Genomic DNA, 19961 nt, shown 5'->3' with positions numbered 1-19961 from the left:
CCCAAAGTGCTGGGATTACAGGCTTGAGCCACCGCGCCCGGCCTAATAGCATAATTTTCTTTTTTTACTTAAAACAGTGTTAAATAGAAAATAAAAAAACACCACAAGTTGAAAGCAAGGCTGCAGAAGAAAAGAAAAAGCTTTATATGTACCTTTAAAGGCACTTTTACTGCCTTTTGAACAGGGACCTTACATTTTCAATTTGTACTTGGACTCATGAATTATATCACTGGCTCTGAATGCAGGTCTGCTGTTGACAAATTTTTACAGCTTATGTTTAACTGAAAGCATTTTTATTTCGCCTTCATTTTGAAGATTGTGTCTAGAATTCTAGATTTGCAGTTGCTGGGTTTTTTCCTAGCACTTTAAAAATTTTCCTTGTTTTCTGGCTTACCTTGTTTCCCGGCTTACCTTGTTTCCCCTGTATATATATTTTTTCTCTGACTTCTTAAAGAATTTTCTTTTTATCACTGGTTTTTAGCAACTTGATTATGGTTTGCCTGGTGGCTTTCTTTGTGTTTATCCTGTTTGAGGTTTGTTGAGCCTCTTGGATCTTTGGGTTTAGAGTTTTCATCAAATTTAGAAAATTTTCATCTGTTTTTACTTGAAATATTTGTTCTCTGTCCCCACTCCCAACCCCTTCATTTCTGCGACTCCAGTTATATGTAGGGTAAAGCAAAACCACTTCATGTTGTCCCAGTGAAGCTCTGTTTTTCATCTTTGTTTTACCTTTTTTTCTTCACTTTGTGCTTCAGGCGTTTTTAAAAACAGGTTCTATTGCTACTTATTCAACTTTATTGGTCATTCCTTCTAAAATAACTAAAATCTGCTCTTCAACCCATCCAGTGAATTTTTCATTTCATATAGTATATTTTTAAGCTCCAGAAGTTTTATTTGTTGTCTTTTTTTATATCTTCCATTACTCTACTTATGTTCATGTTTTCCTTCAAATTTATGAAAATATTTATAATAGCTGAATTGAAGTCCCTGTCTGCCAATTCCATCATGTCTGTTGTTTTGGATCTATTTCTTTTATTTTGTATTATTTTGGTTCTACTTCTTTTTTTTTTTTTTTTTTTTTAGACAGAGTCTTGCTCTGTTGCCCAAGCTGGAGTACAGTGACGCAATCTCGGATCACTGCAAGCTCCGCCTCCCGGGTTCTGACCATTCTCCTGCCTCAGCCTCCCGAGTAGCTGGGACTACAGGCGCCTGCCACCACACCCAGCTAATTTTTTGTATTTTTAGTAGAGACAGGGTTTTACCGTGTTAGCCAGGATGGTTTCGATCTCCTGTCCTTGTGATCCACCCGCCTCAGCCTCCCAAAGTGCTGGGATTACAGGCGTGAGCCACCGCGCCCGGCCCGGTTCTACTTCTATTGATTGATTTTTCTCCTGGGTATAGGTCTTATTTTCAGGTTTCTTTGTATGTTTAGTAATTTTGATTAGATGATGGACATTTTATTTTATTTCATTTTATTTATTTTTATTTATTTTTTGAGACGGAGTCTTGCTCTGTCTCCAAGGCTGGAGTGCGGTGGCCCAATCTCGACTCACTGCAGCCTCCACCTCCCAGGTACAAGCAATTCTCCCTCAGCCTCCCAAGTAGCTGGGATTACAGGCATGTGCCATCATGCTCAGCTGATTTTTGTATTTTTAGTAGAGATGGGGTATCACCATATTGGCCAGACTGGTCTCGGACTCCTGACCTCAGGTGATCTACCCACCTTGGCCTCCCAAAGTGCTGGGATTACAGGTGTGAGCCACCATGCCCAGACATTTTAAATGTTACGTTGCTGACTATCTGGATTTAGTTGTCTTCATGTAAAAATTATTGAATTTTGTTTTTGTGCATACTTAAATTTCGTAAGAATCAACTTCATCCTTGTTAGGGTGGCTCTAAGATAGTCTTTACTCTAGGGTTAATTTCATCCTACTGGTAAATCATGACCTCTTGTTTCTCTACTGAATTACCTGGGCGTTCAATGAGGTTGCTCCTCTGTTGTTGGACTTTGAAGGTTTCCCAGAGCTGGGTGAACCCCGGGTTAGCTTAAAAATCCCCCATAGTTTTTCTTTCTCCACTAGTTGTTCATTGTCTAGCCTCATGTAGTATTACCCTATGCATTAACAGCTTAGTATTCAACCAAAGATTCAAGGGGACTCTATGTAGATTTCTGGAACTTTTTCTCTATGTTGCTCTCTTTTCTGATACTGTGCCCTGAAAATTCTGTTTGCCTCAGCCTCTCCATATTCCAATCTTGTTATCCTCAACTCAGTAAGGTTGCCATGTCTATTTGTGTTCCCCTTCCTGACCCTACTTTCTGGAGTCTCCAGGGAGAAAGCTGGGCCATCATAGAACCTGCCTCATTTTTCTCTCTTCTTTCAGGGATCATAATCCTAAGCTGTCTGTTATCCAGTATCTGAAAGCACTTATTTTATATATTTTTCTGGTTTTATAGTTATTAATGTGGGAAAGGCAAGCCTAGTTCAGCTACTCCATCATGGCCAGAAGTGAAGTTTTCCTGGTCCCTTTCATCATTTTTCTTCTTTTTTTTTTTTTTTTTTTGACAGAATCTTGCTCTGTCGCCAGGCTGGAGTGAAGTGGCATAATCTCGGCTCATTGCAGCCTCTACCTCCTGGGTTCAAGCGATTCTCCTGCCTCAGCCTCCCGAGTAGCTGGGATGACAGGTGCGTGCCACCACGCCCAGCTAATTTTTTATATTTTTAGTAGAGATGGAGTTTCACCGTGTTGGCCAGGTAGGTCTCGTTCTCTTGACCTTGTGATCCACCTGCCTCAGCCTCCCAAAGTGCTGGGATTACAGGCGTGAGCCACTGCACCCAGCCAGTTTTGTTTTTAATTGAGGTAAAATTCACTATTTTTACAGTGTACCCCTCAATTATTTTGTAAATCAGGTTTTAGAATGTTCCAAATTCTTCCAAGTTATTTTTCCAGATGCTTATATCTAATCAAATAAAATATTTTAAAAGATTTGGAGTGAGAAACTTGCCCTATCCAAGACTTGAATTAGTAAATAGAGCATCAGTATCCTCTTTCCCAAAGATAATTTAATTTACTTGAGTGAATTCAGATTGGTTTCTCTTAATATGTTAAAAACACAAAATTCTATATATGATAGGTTATGTTATAAATTGTATTTTAAGCTGATAAACTACAGTTGATATATTTCTTGGATGAAAATAAATACACAGAAGAGCAATAGAAAATAAAAAGAAAGGGACATGATTAAGAGTCATCTCAAAGTATGCTGTTTGAATAGGCTTCTAAAAATCATGCTTGGCCGGGCGCAGTGGCTCATGCTTGTAATCCCAGCACTTTGGGAGGCTGAGGCAGCTGGATCACCTGAGGTCAGGAGTTCGAGACCAGCCTGGCCAACATGGTGAAACCCCGTCTCTGCTAAAAATATAAAAAACTAGCTGGGTGCGGTGATGGGCATCTGTAATCCCAGCTACTCAGGAGGCTGAGGCAGGAGAATTGTTTGAACCCGGGAGGCAGAGGTTGCAGTGAGCCGAGGTTGCACCATTGCACTCCAGCCTGGGCAACAAGAGCAAAACTTCATCTCATAAAAGAAAAAAATCATGCGTGAGTTTTTATGTTTATATTCTATTGTTCAGGTGAGGAACTGAATGACTGCTGTTGTTTCTTTTGTTGAAATTGCCCATTGTGGTTGTGTGTGTTCTGCCTTCTCTTTTTGTGAGTCCCATCTGACTTCAGTAGTTTTTAATAGCTGGAAAAGTCTCCGACTCATTTTGTGCTATTAAAAGAAAAGACAAAATGATTCTTAAGATTGTTGAAACTGTTAGATTTTCTCACCCTCTATTTCTGTTAGAACTGTTAAAGCAAACTTGAGAAAGCAGTCTCTAGGACAAGTATGCAAATAAGTTGACTTTCGAAAGTTTTCAAAAGACAAATCTTGGGAGAGATCTAGGATTTGAAAGTTGGGCCAGCACTTAGGAGTTAGGATGTCCACCAGTAATGGAGGTTAAGGCAAGAAACTGGGAAGATGAGGAATGGGATGAGTAAGATCTCGCAGGCTAGGAGAGCCATGGGAGAGGAGGCACTGAGAAGCAAGGTGGCTCAGAATATAATTAGGTTAAAGGGACAGATGTGAAGTTTCTGTAAGAAAACAACTGAGGTGAGCAATTCTTACTTTTGAATGGGACAAAATCACAGCCTGTATGTGAGAATAGGCAAGCCACATTATAAAGCATGTAAGTTAATTTGGCAAAAATTGGAACTGTTAATCAGCTCTAAGACAGATTTTCTGTGTTATCAGTACAGTCATAGATCTAGTTAAAATTCATTAAAGTGTTTTCATTTTTGAAATAGTTCATTTTTTGAAAGCTATAAGTATTAAAGCATACATTTAGGAGAAAGTAAATACCTACTTATTTTATGAGAGTCTTACCTGCCGTGCTACTCTGTTCAACTGAAACACCATCAGTATACATCATTTATATTTGTGTGTGAATTCTGTAGATTTAGCCATGTTCCCAGTCATTTGACTTTTACCTTTTTTTTTTTCTTTTTATGAGTTGGGGTCTCGCTCCATCACCCAGGCTAGATCACAATGCTGTGATCATAACTCACTGCAGCTTCCAATATCTGGGCTTAAGCAGTCCTCCTGCCTCACCCTCCCACCCTGTAGCTGGGACTGCAGGTACATGCCACCATGCACAGCTAATTTTATTTATTTATTTATTTAGTAGAGATGAAGTCTCACTGTATTGCCCAGGCTGGTCGCAAACTCCTGGCCTCAAGTGATGCTCCTGCCTCAACATCCCAAAGTCCTGAGATGACAAGTGTGAGCGACCACACCCAGCCATGTTGCCAGTAATTTTCAAGTTAAAAATTGTTTTTAGCTCTGACAATTTTCATCTTTTTTTTTTCTCAATTTGAGCCATTCACACTTAAGACACATTAACCAGAGAAGAATAAAGAAAGGGTTAACAAGGACCACCAAAAACCTCTAGAAGCTTCCCCGGAGCTGGAGAAAAAAAGTCCTATCTTGTCTATAGTGAAGAAAACTTGAGTCTCAAAGACACCCTAAAATCCTAGGAATTCCCTATAAATATCGGAAGCAAGAAAAGAATTTTCAGTTTTAATAATCAACAGTAGCAGGTTAGATCTTTAAATTGTATGCATTTGTTTTTTATTAAGAGTTCTGTGCAACAGTTGTGGTGTTTTGGGCTTTGGGTATAGTTATTATTTTTTCATCCACATGAGGTTAATTTCTCAAAGTTGTTTGGAAGTTTTTTTTTTTTTTTTTGCATCAGACTGTCACCAAAGTGTATTTGCTGGCAAAGCTGGTTTTCCCACAGATTTGTAGGTAGGAATGGTTTAAATGAAAGTTGATGGAAGTCTTAGTTAGCAGTTGCTCTGCCAAGAATAACATTTTTGCGTGCTTTCTGTATGTGACAGTTTTGGTCAGCTGTACTGACAGAGCTGGGCTAAGATATTTTCCTGCCTGTTAATCAAGGCCACACAGACAAAGCTCAAGGAAGGATGATCCCTGCCTCAGGAAGTTTTGAATCAACTGCTATTTTTAACAAGTATACAGTAGAACTTGAGATCAAGTCTTTACTCAGTTGGTAGGAAAAGTTTTCCACTGAAACTTCCATATGAGGAAATGGTTTATGGGCCTGAATGAAGCCTCTGTGTGAAAGGAAGGAATGTGACAGTGGCTGTAAGTATTTGTGTTGATTTGGGTCAAGGGTGTGGTAGCATAGATGTAGGAAGTCCAGTCATCAAAATAGGTTATTACATTTTAAAGCAACTGATAGTTAATGGGCACTTTGAGTTGTCTTTAGTGTATATGGAATCCTGTGCTGCTAATAGTAAAGTTGAAATAGGCTATATGATGGGCTGATAGTATTAATCAACGTAGGACAGGAGGAGGAAGTTGGCTATTGGTGTGTTTCCATGCTAACTGGCTCTTGCTGTGGACATACATAAATTTTGGGGGGTTTTTGAGATGTAATTCTGTGTGTATATATGCTCCTTATGATACTCCATTGCTCCTTGTTTCATTAAGAGAAGGTTTCATAAAGAATTAATGTATGCCTAGGTGCAGTGCCTCATGCCTGTGATCCCAGCACTTTGGGAGGCCAAGGGGGTAGATTGCTTGAACTCAGGAAGTTCAAAACTAGCCTGGGCAATATGGAGAAACTCCGTCTATACAAAAAATACAAAAACTTAGTCAGGTGTGGTGTCACGTAACTGTAGTCACAGCTACTCAGTAGGCAGAGGTGGAAGAATCACTTGAACCCAGGAGGCAGAGGTTGCAGTGAGCCAAGATCACCATCACTGCACTCCAGCCTGGGTGACAGAGCAAGACTCTGTCTAAAAAAAAAAAAAAGAATTAATTTATTACAAAATAATATTGTATACTACTATGTATAATTTTTTCTAAAACCTCATTCTACCTAACTTTAGGAAATTAAATATGGCAGAACATTAAAGCTGACAATTTGAAAAATACCACAAATAATGTTTTGTTAGTATTATTATCTCACCATCTTAGGAGTGCCTTTATGTAGTTGAATCACTTAATAGATGACAGGTATGTTTTTACATGTGCAATGTATATGAATTATGTAGGGATAGGTGGGCAGTGTTTCAGTGGAGTTTTAAATTAGGAAATTATAAAATGTGTTAACATATTTTTGTGTCATTTTCACAGGATTATTCAAGATCAGGTTGTAGCCATTTTCAACAAGGATCACTGATCAAAATTGTTCTTTTTACAAAGAGATTTACAAGTTAAACATGAAGGGAAAATACTGGAATCATTTGGATTCTGACAGGATAAAAAATACAATATTTCACATTTACTTGTAATGGAACCTTTGTAAGATTAATCACTTGTCATTCACCCAGTTGGGAACATGGATGTTGGTTTTTCTCGTACTGCTGTTCAGACACTGTCAAGAAGCCACTGCAAAAATATCAAACAAAAAATTTCTCAATGGGAAGGAAGGGCTAATATATCTAATCCAGAAAAGTGGCGTCCAAAGGACTTTGGAGTGAGATATAACTGTCACCAAGCGATCCTTCCCAAGAAAAATCCTATAGCTGAGAGAAAGAGCAAAAACTTGGATGTAACCAGCTGTGAGAATGTAGGTCTAGATATAAATGAAGATACCAAAAGCCATGATCAAAGTGAGAATGAAAATAAGAAACAGGAATATGATGATACACACTTCTTTAAAAATGAATCAGAATCCAACTGGGTATGTTCTCGGGTCAAAGAAATTGAAAGCTGTAAAGAAGATGTCTTAGATCCAGAGACTTCATTACCTCCAGGAAACTTCTATACCTCACAAATACTGTGGAAGAAAATAGAAGCACTTCCCCCAGATAAACTCTTAAATTTGGCTTTAGAACATTGTGACTCTTCAGAAAAAGAACTGAACTTCAGAGTTCTGGATAGTTCATATGGAATAACCAAGAGCTTAGAAAATATTTACTCTGAGCCTGAGGGGCAAGAATGTGGACCTTCCATAAATCCTTTGCCAAAACCTCGTAGGACATTCAGATATTTATCCGAATCCGGTGTTATGCCGTATAAAGAAAGAAACTGTGACAAAAAATACTGTGAAAATAATTCTTGTGCACAATCTTCTTTGGCCTCTTCTCAGGAACCCGAACCAAAGAAATATGGTGGAAAAATAAGAGGAAGATCTAAAAGGTATGTTTTTATCCTACAGATAAAGACTTGTAGGTATTTTCCTTACAGGATTATTGAGCTTCTTTTTCCTTTTCAAACCAGTTTCCATTTCCCAGCTTAGGTGGTGGCCCTGATTTGAACATGCAGGTGTTGATTAATGTGGAAGGAAAATAAGAGAAAAAAGTAGAAATGTAGTAATGTCTAAGATAATCTACTGACATAAGAGCATTGGAACACCTTCCATTTTATTAATATATCTTTAAGAATCTGGGCCAGCGGCCGGGCGCGGTGGCTCACGCCTGTAATCCCAGCACTTTGGGAGGCCGAGGCGGGCAGATCACAAGGTCAGGAGATCGAGACCACGGTGAAACCCCGTCTCTACTAAAAATACAAAAAATTAGCCGGGCGCGGTGGCGGGCGCCTGTAGTCCCAGCTACTCAGGAGGCTGAGGCAGGAGAATGGCGTAAACCCAGGAGGCGGAGCTTGCAGTGAGCCGAGATCGCGCCACTGCACTCCAGCCTGGGCGACAGAGCGAGACTCCGTCTCAAAAAAACAAAAACAAAAAAAAACAAAAACAAAAAAGAATCTGGGCCAGCGCCGGGCATGGTAGCTCACTCCTGTAATTCCAGCACTTTGGGAGGCTGAGGCTGGCAGATCACTTGAGGTCAGGAGTTCAAGACCAGCCTGGCCAACATGGTGAAACCCTGTCTCTACTAAAAATACAAAATTAGCTGGGCATGGTGGTGTGCACCTGTAGTCCCAGCTACACAGGAGGCTGAGGCAGAAGAAACACTTGAACCTGGAAGGCTGAGCTTGCAGTGAGCTGAGATCGTGCCACTGCACTCCAGCCTGGGTGACAGAGCAAGACTCAGTCTCAAAAAAACAAAAAACAAAATTAATCTATAGGTGCTGGGTGTGCTGGCTCAATCTCAGCACTTTGGGTGGCTGGGGCAGGAGGATCACCTGAGGCCAGGAGTTCAAGACCAGCCAAACACTAGACAGTGCAACATAGTGAGACCCTGTCTCTATAGAAAAAAAAAAGAGAAAAAATTAGCCAGGTGTGGTGATGTGTTCCTGTCGTCCTACCTACTTGGGAGTATTACTTGAACCCAAGAGCTCAGGCTACAGTGAGCTGTGATCACTTCACTGCACTCCAACCTGGGCAGCAGAATGAGACCCTGCTTCTAAAATAAAATAAAATAAAAATTAAATTAAATTAAATTTAAAAATTCTGTAGGGAAGCAGTAACATTCTTCCACTTCATTTAGGGCATGCTGGCCTCAGCCCTACTTTTCCTTACTAAGTGAACTTAATAAAGGAACCCAATGTAGAACATAAATATGATTGGCTGCAAGCATCCAGTTTTCTCATGGTGTTTATAAGGCACAGCCTACTTCATTATTCTTAGATCTCTGATAAAACACCTTTGTAATTTTGCATACAAGTTCTGTACTTATTTATTTCTGTCTCCCATACCAATTTAAAGAAGATTAGAATTTTCTGTAATCGTAGCACTTTGGGAGGCTGAGGCAGGCAGATCACCTGAGGTCAGGAGTTCAAGACCAGCCTGGTGGTCATGGTGAAACCTCGTCTCTACTAAAAATACAAAAAAGAGCTGGTCATGGTGGCATGCACCTGTAATCCCAGGTGTAACATCCCTACAGCAATGTAGAATCACTTGAACCTGGGAGGCAGAGGTTTCAGTGAGCCAAGATTGTGCCACTGCACTGTAGCTCGGGCAACAGACTAAGATTCTGTCTCAAAAAATAACAATAATAAAACAATCAAATAAATAAATAAAAATTTTAAAAAATAAAGAGTTTTGAAAGATATAACTTTAAAATATATCTATTTTCTTAAGGAAATCCTTTGAATTTGAGGATATTCAGCACTTTCGAAATCGGAACACACAGACGATTCATGAAGAACTTGGAAAAAATTCTGGGTCAGCACTTTATTACACACAGTCTGAGGACAATATCTATGAAGATATCATATGTAGGTGTTGACAACTTTGCAATTAAATTTGGTGATTATGTATTTGGTGAAGCCTTTAATTGTAGGATGGTATTTTCTTCTATAATCAAGCATATATTGCCCTAGGTTTTTCTCTTTAGCATGGAAACCTTTGGTGTATAAATTATTTTATTCTGTAATGAATTTTACAACTAATGTGATAGACTGCTCAGCTCATAAGTAGATTTTTATAATATAGCATTTTGAGAATTCTTTTAGCTCTGTTGGACACATAAGTGGCTTTATAAGCTTAAAGTGCTTTAACCCACATCCCTACAGCAATGTCGAATAAGAAAGCTGAACATAGTTAGCTTTTTCTTTCTTTTGCTAGCTGTGGTTATCTTTGCATTTAGTTATGTTCATGTAAGCATTTTTTAAAATTATTTTTTAAGATCCCACCAAAGAAAATCCATATGAAGATATTCCAGTGCAGCCTTTACCTATGTGGAGATCCCCTTCAGCATGGAAGCTACCACCCACTAAAAGTGCTTTTAAAGCGCCCAAGGTATAACCAGATAATTAATTGAAGAAAACATTAGAATCTTATTCATGGTATCTACAAAAAGATTAAGGGTGTTTAACTGGGGCCAGAACTAAGAGGCACTGAAATGTAAGGTTTAATGTTGGTGGTGGTTTTTTTGTTTTGTTTTGTTTTGTTTTGTTTTTGGGGTAGCATACAGCTTTTTTTTTTTTTTTTTTTTTTTTTTTTTGGTGGTTGTTTTAACACCTCAAAAATAATTGAATATATATGCCTTTAGACAGCCATGAACTTTTCAGTTCACTTTAGTTCCCACTTTCCCTATTAATCTACGTCAACCTATGACCATTAAATTACCTTCCTAGTCCCTGAAAGCATGCAAGACGCCTAGAAGCAAAGGCTCCCTAGAGTTCATAAAAACTGTGAGCCATTGTTTTCTGGGAATTTGATTACCCTGTAGTGGAACTTTGGATTAGAAACCTGAGAAACTTCTTTATAAATGGTGAGAAAGAAATTATGTTATCTTCATTTGAAATGATTTTAAATGAAATACAGGATAAATGCATTTCTGGAATAGCTTTGACTTTGTATGATAACACAGGGATTAACTAGATGATGCTGGCCAGGCGCAGTGGCTCACACCTATAATCCCAGAACTTTGGGAGGCCGAGGTGGGAGGAATGCTTGAGCCCAGGAGTTTGAGACCAGCCTGGGCAACCTGGTAAAACCCCATCTTTACAAAAAAAAAAAAAAATTAGCCAGATGTGGTGACACGTGCCTGTAGTCCCAGCTGTTCAAGGGGCTGAGGTGGGGGGATCGCTTGAGCTCAGAGGTTGAGGCTGCAATGAGCCATGATCATGCCACTGAGTTCCAGCCTGGGTGACAGAGCAAGACCCCATCTCAAACAAACAAACAAACAACAACAACAGAACTAGGTGATCTTACCAGTACATCTTATCCTGTTTTAGCTGCCTCCCAAACCTCAATTCCTTCACCGGAAGACTATGGAAGTAAAGAACTCACAAGCTTATTTGCGGTCAAAGCTCACAAAAGATACCACTTTGCCGGTAACTTTAACGGAATGGAAGCTTTTCCGAGCTGGTGAAGTTGCAAACAGGAAAATGAAAAATCTTCCAAGGGTAAAGACTCCAGTGCTTTCATTCTTTGACTCTTACTTCAGCATTTCCATGAATGAGAATAAGTAAACTGTAGACTGGAATGAATAATAGGTTAGAACTGACCTACTGGGATTAGAAGACTTGGAAGGCAGCGTTACGTTTTAAATTTTTGCTCATGCTAGAAAAGTGCATGAATGGCTTTTGCCAGAGTTTCATTATGGATTTGTAAAATTGATTTAGATGGGGACTTCACTTCAGTTACTTTAGCTCTCATTAAAATCATCTGCCTATTTCAAGGAAGCACCAGAATCTTATATAAAAGGGCGTTCTCTCAGGATGGCTTCAGTGTTGTTCTAATTCACTCATTCATATCATTGCCAAAGTGAGTTCAGTTTTGTGCTTGAGTTTACAGATTTTCAGTAACGAAAAAGTATATGCCATTTATTTGGGGCAAAAATTTCCAAAGAAAAAAACAAATCTATTACTTGGGAATAGAAATTATCAGCAATCATAATACGTAAATGACTTCTCCCTCAAGGGAGAAAAGGCGGTAAGTCTGTACATCATCTCTACTAGAAGCATTGCAACCAAAATGAAGAAATTGAGATGACTTGCAGATAGACATATATTTTTTTTTTCTTACATGTTTACTTATTTTGTAGAGACAGAGTCTCGCTATATTACCCAGGCTGGTCTTGAACTCCTGGCCTTAAGCGATCCTCTTGCCTTGACCCCCCAGAGTTCTGGGACTGCAGGTGTGAGCCACTACACCTGACTGATAGACATTTTCTTTTAGGAGAAATACTTAAGGAATTATATGAAAAATTTTTAAACTTTCTCTGTTACTTTGTTCTGCTGTAATGCAGGGTGTTATCAGGATTGTCAAAATACTATGCAAATATTCTGCTGTAATGAAGAAATCAGATCACTTAAATATTATTCCTTCTTTAATCCCATCTGAATTAGCTATATGTGTTCATTTAACACGTAATTTTTTTTTTTTTTTGAGATGGAGTCTTGCTCTGTTGCCCAGGCTGGAGTGCAGTGGTGCAATCTCGGCTCACTGCAAGCTCCACCTCCTGGGTTCACGCCATTCTCCTGCCTCAACCTCCTGAGTAGCTGGGACTACAGACGCCCGCCACCATGCCTGGCTAACTTTTTTGTATTTTTAGTAGAGACGGGATTTCACTGTGTTAGCCAGGGTGGTCTCGATCTCCTGACCTCGTGATCCACCCACCTCGGCCTCCCAAAGTGCTGGGATTACAGGCTTGAGCCACTGCGCCCGGCCTAACATGTACTTTTTGTACCTGATTTTAACATTAAACAAAAGTCACATCTATTTCTTGGGTTAGTAACTGTTGATTGATTCCTTGGGAAATATTCTATTCCACAGTTTAATTCTTATGATCAGTTTTCTGCCCCTTCCTCTTTACTATGTGAAAAGTTAAAGACATAGAGGTTTTTTAAAGCTAAACTGGGTGGGCATAGTGGCTCACGCCTGTAATGCCAGCACTTTGGGAGGCCGAGGCGGGCGGATCACGAGGTCAGGAGATCGAGACCATCCTGGTTAACACGGTGAAACCCCTTCTCTACTAAAAAATACAAAAAATTAGCTGGGCATGGTGGCAGGTGCCTGTACTCCCAGCTACTTGGGAGGCTGAGGCAGGAGAATGGCATGAACCTGGGAGGCGGAGCTTGCAGTGAGCTGAGATCACACCACTGCACTCCAGCCTGGGCAACAGAGCAAGACTCTGTCTCAAAAAAAAAAAAAAAGAGCTAAACTGATCTTTCTTAGTGAAAAAAAAAAACATTAACTGTTTATCTTTCTGTGTATGATGAGGAATATTTTTTTAAAAAGAGGCTTAAAGAACTGCCAGGCATCTTGCAGTAGCTCCGTCCTCCGGTAGATCATGTTGGCACAACAAAGCAGCCTCCCACATGGTCAAGAAACGACAAATTGTGTGTTCATAGGGAGAAGAATGCAAACACCTTAAGGGACTGCGTTTAAGATGTGGTTCTTATAATGGCATTAACAAATATTTAGGAATCATGGATTATAGAGTTTAATGAGACCCAGGGAGGCTTTATAGCACTTCTGATTTCATGCCTCAATATTTTATGTATTATGGATCTCAAGTACTCGAAGCTTTTTCTGTATCTGATGATAGGTGATATGATCTAACTTTTCCCTTTCTAATATTTTTCTGAAGGTTTTTGGAGATGTGAGGAAAAAAAAATCATTATGAATTTTTAATTGTCAGGCAGGAACAAGCCATGACAGCATTTCTACCCATGACCCTCCTTGGATTAAATCTTGTTAGGATGTCCCTTATGCAATACAAAGTTTGGCTTTGGAGTATCTTGTAGAACAACATTCCATAAGAAAGTCCATTTTCATTTATTTCCCCTTTAAGGCCTCCAGCTGTCCCTGGAAGGGAAACTGCCTCACAGTTTCACCTCACTGATCTAGTCCATTTGCCTCTTCCCCACTCTTCCGTTCCTTCCCTGCTGTGTAATCCTGTGTCGGATTGTTTGCTAGAGTACATTTCCTACTGTCTTTATTGTTTGTGTTGTGTGTACAGCAGTATGATTTCCATCATTTCTTAGGAAGAATATTCTACAGTATTTCTTGCAACTAGGAGGCTCTTCTTCCTAGCTCATGACAGAAATTTAAATTTATCACTTTATCGCATAGTTTTAGAACAGTTCTCTTTCCTTTATACTTGAATATACTTTTGATTCTACTTTTCAAATGCAAATTAACAATTATGCTATTTTGGGTCATTATGTAACCCAAATATATATTTATTTCCATACATCTTTCCTATAGCTCTTAGTACTTTTTAATTTTAGATTCTCTTATTTGTTTTCTGTAATGGTGATATTTAAGAACATTGGCAATTTTTCACTTGCGTTGCAGCAATAAAAATCTTTAAGAGCACAAACTCATCCAAAAATGTGGTAATAATCTGTGTATTGGAAGCATGTGTTTCTTACATGGTTTTTTGGGGGTGGGTGGTTGGCAGGGGACGGTGGTTTGCACTGGACTGATTCACTGCCTGTTGATTGCCAGGATGGCTAGAGAAACAAGGACAAAAGAGAATACAAGAGCATTTTTCTCGGGGAACTTTATTGGTTGTTATCATATATAATGTTCCTAACAATTGTAATTCTGGGCATTAAGTATGTTAAATCAGGATTGATACTTAAGAAAAGCTTGGAATTTTAAGAAAAAAAGAGAAATATTTATAGAAAAACTAATCAATTCCTCCTTTTAAAAGTACCTGTTGATCAGCTCTGAATCTCCTCTTTTTTACCACATTCTGTGTGTGTCTCCTGTCTCTCTTACACACACATATCTCTCCCAGCAGCAAAGAAAACTTTCTAATGAGTAATACTTATGAAATGGAGAGAAGCAGTTATATAACAATTTAAAAATAAATGGTCTGGATTTTACTTGCTTGAGAAATAGATTGATGAGTGGAAGAAAAAACATAGTTTTTGTATTTCAGTATATTTGGGTCTCGTAATTTTATGACATATTTCTGAAATAAATGGTAATGTTAGTACTCTTAGAATATTCCCTTTGACAAAAGCTTTCTAAGTATGTTTATCCGCTCCTTGGGAAGAATTTCTGGGAGCAGAAATAACTATGCCTCACCTTGCCTTTTAGATAAATGAGTGTTCCACTTCCTACTCCAGGCAAGTGAGAACTTGAGTTTAATAGTAGAGGCTTGATCACTATACAAAGGGCAATAGCCACATTTCCTGCATGTTGTGACATGGAGTGACAAGGAATCTAAAAGCCTGTGCTGGGTTCATACGACATCCTTTCCCATTTTCCTTCCCCATGTTATGTGGACTTGGTATTAGAACAACATATCATCTAATTAAAGGTCATCATTTTAAATCCAAAATTCAAAAAGGTAAAGGTTTCTATTTATAAAATAGGTCTTTTCTCTGAATAAGAATCCTTAATAGGTTAATATCATCAAACTGAAACTTTTGGGTGTTGGTCTTAATTTGTATTTTTCTGGTCTTTTTTCAGCTTGTATTGAAAATAGATGACATATTTGAATCTAAAAGAGGGAAGAAGAAGGTAAAGTTACATTCTTACACTGGAAAGGAATTACCTCCAACAAAAGGTAAGAATTGTTTTCTGTTTCAGCTATCCTGTAGCTGTCAGGATATAAGAGGAGAATCACCATATAACTTAATGTTTAATATGTATTAAAAATTTTGGCTTAACTTTCCTGTTATCCCACTTAAGCATAAACTTCTTTAAGATAAGGGATTGTTTCTCAAATCCATTTTATTTAATTCTGTGCCAAGTAATAACTATTGGATGAACAAATAAAAAATGCAAAAATAATCATAAACCAATGATACTAATTTTCATAGACAAATTGAATCACTATTTTGTAGTCCTACTTTGATTTATAATCATTTATCAGTATAGACTCTTTTGTTGTAGGTATGAAAACATTAGTCTTGTATAGACTGAAGGTATGTGGTACTCAACTTGTAGTCATTTAATAAGTTTTATCCTGGCCAGGCATGGTGGCTCACGCCTGTAATCCCAGCACTTTGGGAGGCCGAGGCAGGCAGATCACAAGGTCAGGAGTTCGAGACCAGCCTGACCAACATGGAGAAACCCCGTCTCTACTAAAAATACAAAAATTAACTGGGCGTGGTGGCACGCACCCATAATCCCAGCTACTCAGGAGGCTGAAGCGGAAGAATAACTTGAACCCAGGAGGCGGAGGTTGCAGTGAGCTGAGATCATGCCACTGTGCTCTAGCCTGGGCAACAGAGCGAGACTCCATCTCAAAAAAAAAAAAAAAGTTTTATCCTTCAGATGCCTAGATAAAATTTATATTGTTAACTAAGAAATTGTCAATATTTATAATAAATCATTAGAACTTTCTTAAAAACTTATGCAAGATTCTTAACTTGGTTGTCTGGGAATATGGTTTGGCTGTGTCCCCACACAAATTTCAACTTGAATTGTATCTCCCAGAATTCCCACATGTTGTGGGAGGGACCCAGGGGGAGGTAATTGAATCATGGGGGCCAGTCTTTCCCATGTTATTCTCATGATAGTGAATAAGTCTCACAAGAACTGATGGGTTTATCAGTGGTTTCTGCATTTGCTTCTTCTGATTTTCTCTTGCTGCCACCACGTAAGAAGTGCCTTTTGCCTCCCACCATGATTCTGAGGCCTCCCTAACCATATGGAACAGTAAGTCAAGTTCAGCCTCTTTGTTTCCCAGTCTTGGATATGCCTTTTTTTTTGAGATGGAGGTTTGCTCTTGCTGCCCAGGCTGGAGTGCAATGGCATGATCTCAGCTCAGTGCAACTTCCATCTCCCAGGTTCAAGCGATTCTCAGCCTCAGCCTCCCAAGTAGCTGGGATTACAAGCGTCCACTACCATGCCCGGCTAATTTTTTGTGTTTTTAGTAGAGACGGGGTTTCATCATGTTGGCCAGGCCGATCTCAAACTCCTGACCTCAAGTGATCCACCGCCTCAGCCTCCCAAAGTGCTAGGGTTACAGACGTGAAGCACTGTGCCCGGCCTTGGGTGTGTCTTTATTAGCAGCATGAAAATGGACTAACACATCTGGCAAATATGTAGAATTTAGCAATTTTTGTTTATAAGTTCCTTAGAAACAATAGCTAAGTCATAGCAAAGGAGAATATTTCTTCTTTTTGCAGACTTTTAAAGATAGAATTTTCTTTTCTTTTTTTTTTTCTTTTTGATACAGAGTCTCTCACTCTGTCACCCAGGCCGGAGTGCAGTGGTGTAATTTCAGCTCACTGCAACCTCTGCCTTCTGGATTCAAGTGATTCTCCCGCCTCTTCCTCCTGAGGAGCTTGGGATTACAGGCGCATGGCACCACACCCAGCTAATTTTTTCTAAGTTGAGATGGGATTTTACCATATTTGGCCAGGCTGATCTTGAGCTCCTGACCTCAAATGATCCACCTCCCTGGCCCTCCCAAAGTGCTAGGATTACAAGCATGAGCCACCACACCTGGCCAGAATTTTCTTTTTTTTTCTTTTGCTGCTGCTTTTTGTTTTTTGAGACAGTCTTGCCCTGTCTCCCAGGCTGGAGTCCAGTGGCGCAATCTCAGCTCACTGCAAGCTCCGCCTCTCAGGTTCACGCCATTCTCCTGCCTCAGCCTCCCGAGTGGCTGGGATTACAGGTGCTCACCACCACGCCCGGCTAATTTTTTGTATTTTTAGTAGAGACGGGGTTTCACCGTGTTAGCCAGGATGGTCTTGATCTCCTGACCTCGTGATGCGCCCGCCTCGGCCTCCCAAAGTGCTGGGATTACAGGCGTGAGCCACTGCGCCCAGGTATCTCTAAGTAGGTTATTTCCGAGCCCTTAATTTATTTGTAGTCTATGCCTTATGGATTAGGAACATTCTAGTAAATTTGGCTCTACGACAAGTTTTTGAAGAGCCAGTTTTTTGACTGTATTAATGTTGAAAAGAACAAAAAATCCTCCAACTTCTAGCCAACTTCTGCTGTCCAAAACAAAAGTAAAGAAAAAAGGAGCAGCCTCTACATTGTAACCCTTCACTTATGGCTCAAATAAAATAAGCATTTACCTTTCCCTACCTCTGACCAACTCCTCCAGTGCACCAGAGAAATTTCTCTCATGCCTGAGGATCTCCTGCCTTTATCATCAGAGTTCTTAGATTTTCATTTTCTTTCTTAAACTTTCGTCTGTATATCAACAATGCCTAATACAATAGATAATTATATTTACCTACTCTGAAGTCCCTGCTAGAGTTTACTGAATATATTCCAACCTGAATATTTGTTGATTTTTTTTTTCTTTTCTGAGACAGAGTCTCACTCTGTGACACAGGCAGGGGTACAGTGATGCAAACATGGCTCACTGTAGCCTCAACCTCCTGGGTTCCAGCTTTCCTCCCACCAGAGCCTCCTGAGTAGCTGGGATCACAGGCTCATGCCCACCACACCCAGCTAATTTTTAATTTTTTATAGAGACAAAATCTCACTGTGTTGCCCAGATTGGTCTTGAATTCCTGGGCTCGATCCTTCTGCCTCGGCCTCCCAAAGTGCTGGGATTATAGGCATGAGCCAACATACCTGGCCCTAAATATTTCTTAACTTTCAGTTTTCACGTATTACAAAAGGACTTACCAGCCTTCATCAATTCTGTCATTATAATTTTGTGTGTTGAAGTCTCATATTAAAAGTGGACTATCTGGTACTTTTTCGATCCCTGTGGATTCTCAGTAGATTTTTCTCTTGCCTCATTCATTGTCTTAGAATACAGGTCATCAAAACCCGTAGATGAGAATATATTAAGCCAATTAAGTGATCTTTTATAAGGACTTTTCTAGTTATATTGCCTTTTCTCCTTTTCTTCTCTCTTTTCTTTCTTTCCAAGCACTTCCTAAGTTTCTAAGAGGTACCTGGTCCTAAGACTATAGATAGGACCAGGAGCTCACAGTGTTCGTTTCTTCCTCTGAATAATATGTTATAGCCACACTATACTTTTTGTCTTGGTGGTTAATTTTGAGTTATAAAACATATGTAATATGCAATATTTAAATAAGCGCTTTTTCTGTAACATCTCTTATGTATCTTTCCCACCTAAGAATAGGCAGCATTTATTTTAATGTTCTCTTATTCCTTATTATAAAATGAAAAGCCAGAGTTTTCCAAACTTCCCCCTTGCACACTTAGAAAATTTCATGTGCATGCAAATACATTTTCTACACAAATACTCTTACACTATTCAGGCTTTGTATGCCTTCCTTTTTTAAAAAGCTTAATTAATGTATTTCAGAGCTCTTTCAATATCAACACATAGAGATCCACATAGCTGTACTGTATTTCATTGCATAGAAGTAAAATAATTTTATTTAACTAGTAGACAGTTTAGTTGTTTCTAACATTTTATTTAACCTGTAGATATTTAAAAGTGTGTGTGTGTGTTTACATAAAAATCTTCAATGCTGCAAATGCGTCTTTTACTTATGTTTCTATATAAGACTATTTTTGTAGAATAAGTTCCTAGAAGTGGGCTTAATCACAGAACATATGGATTTAAAATTTTGGCCAGGCATGGTGGCTCACACCTGTAACTCCAACAGTTTGGGAGGCTGAGGCGGGTGGATCACTTGACCCCAGGAGTTTGAGACCAGCCTGGGCAACATGACGAAATCCTGTCTCTACAAAAAATACAAAAATTAGCTGGGTGGCCAGGTGCGGTGGCTCACACCTATAATCCCAGCACTTTGGGAGGCCAAGGCGGGCAGATCACGAAGTCAGGAATTCAATACCAGCCTGACCAACATGGTGAAACCCCGTCTCTACTAAAAAGTACAAAAATTAGCCAGGCATGGCGGCACACGCCTGTAATCCCAGCTACTCAGGAGGCTGAGGCAGGAGAACTGCTTGAACCCGGGAGGTGGAGGTTGCAGTGAGCCAAGATTGTGCCACTGCACTCCAGCCTGGGCGACAGAGTGAGACTCCGTCTCAAAAAAAAAAAAAATTAGCTGGGTGTGGTGGCACACGCCTGTAGTCCCAGCCTACTCGGGAGGCTGAGCTAGGGGGTATCACTTGAGCCCAGGTGGCAGAGGTTGCAGTGAGCCAAGATTGTGCCACTGCATTCTAGCCTGT

At 39.5% G+C, this 19961-nt stretch overlaps 1 protein-coding gene across 2 annotated transcripts in view; it reads left to right on the top strand.

Annotated features, from left to right (window-relative positions):
* DENND2C (DENN domain containing 2C) overlaps window positions 1-19961 on the top strand; it is an 85583-nt gene that overhangs the window by 38025 nt on the left and 27597 nt on the right. For both annotated transcript variants that reach the window (XM_050748063.1, XM_050748053.1), the window contains exons 2-6: window positions 6698-7705; window positions 9546-9682; window positions 10093-10205; window positions 11147-11317; window positions 15345-15441. In XM_050748063.1, coding sequence (XP_050604020.1) covers window positions 6903-7705; window positions 9546-9682; window positions 10093-10205; window positions 11147-11317; window positions 15345-15441 — 1321 coding nt within the window. In that variant the 5' untranslated portion in view covers window positions 6698-6902. The remainder of the gene's footprint in view (window positions 1-6697; window positions 7706-9545; window positions 9683-10092; window positions 10206-11146; window positions 11318-15344; window positions 15442-19961) is intronic.

Source organism: Macaca thibetana, chromosome 1, assembly GCF_024542745.1.
Source record: "Macaca thibetana thibetana isolate TM-01 chromosome 1, ASM2454274v1, whole genome shotgun sequence".
Classification (NCBI taxonomy): Eukaryota; Metazoa; Chordata; class Mammalia; order Primates; family Cercopithecidae; genus Macaca; species Macaca thibetana.
The sequence above is the reverse complement of the archived record's forward strand: the minus strand, read 5'-3'. Positions and strand labels throughout refer to the sequence as shown.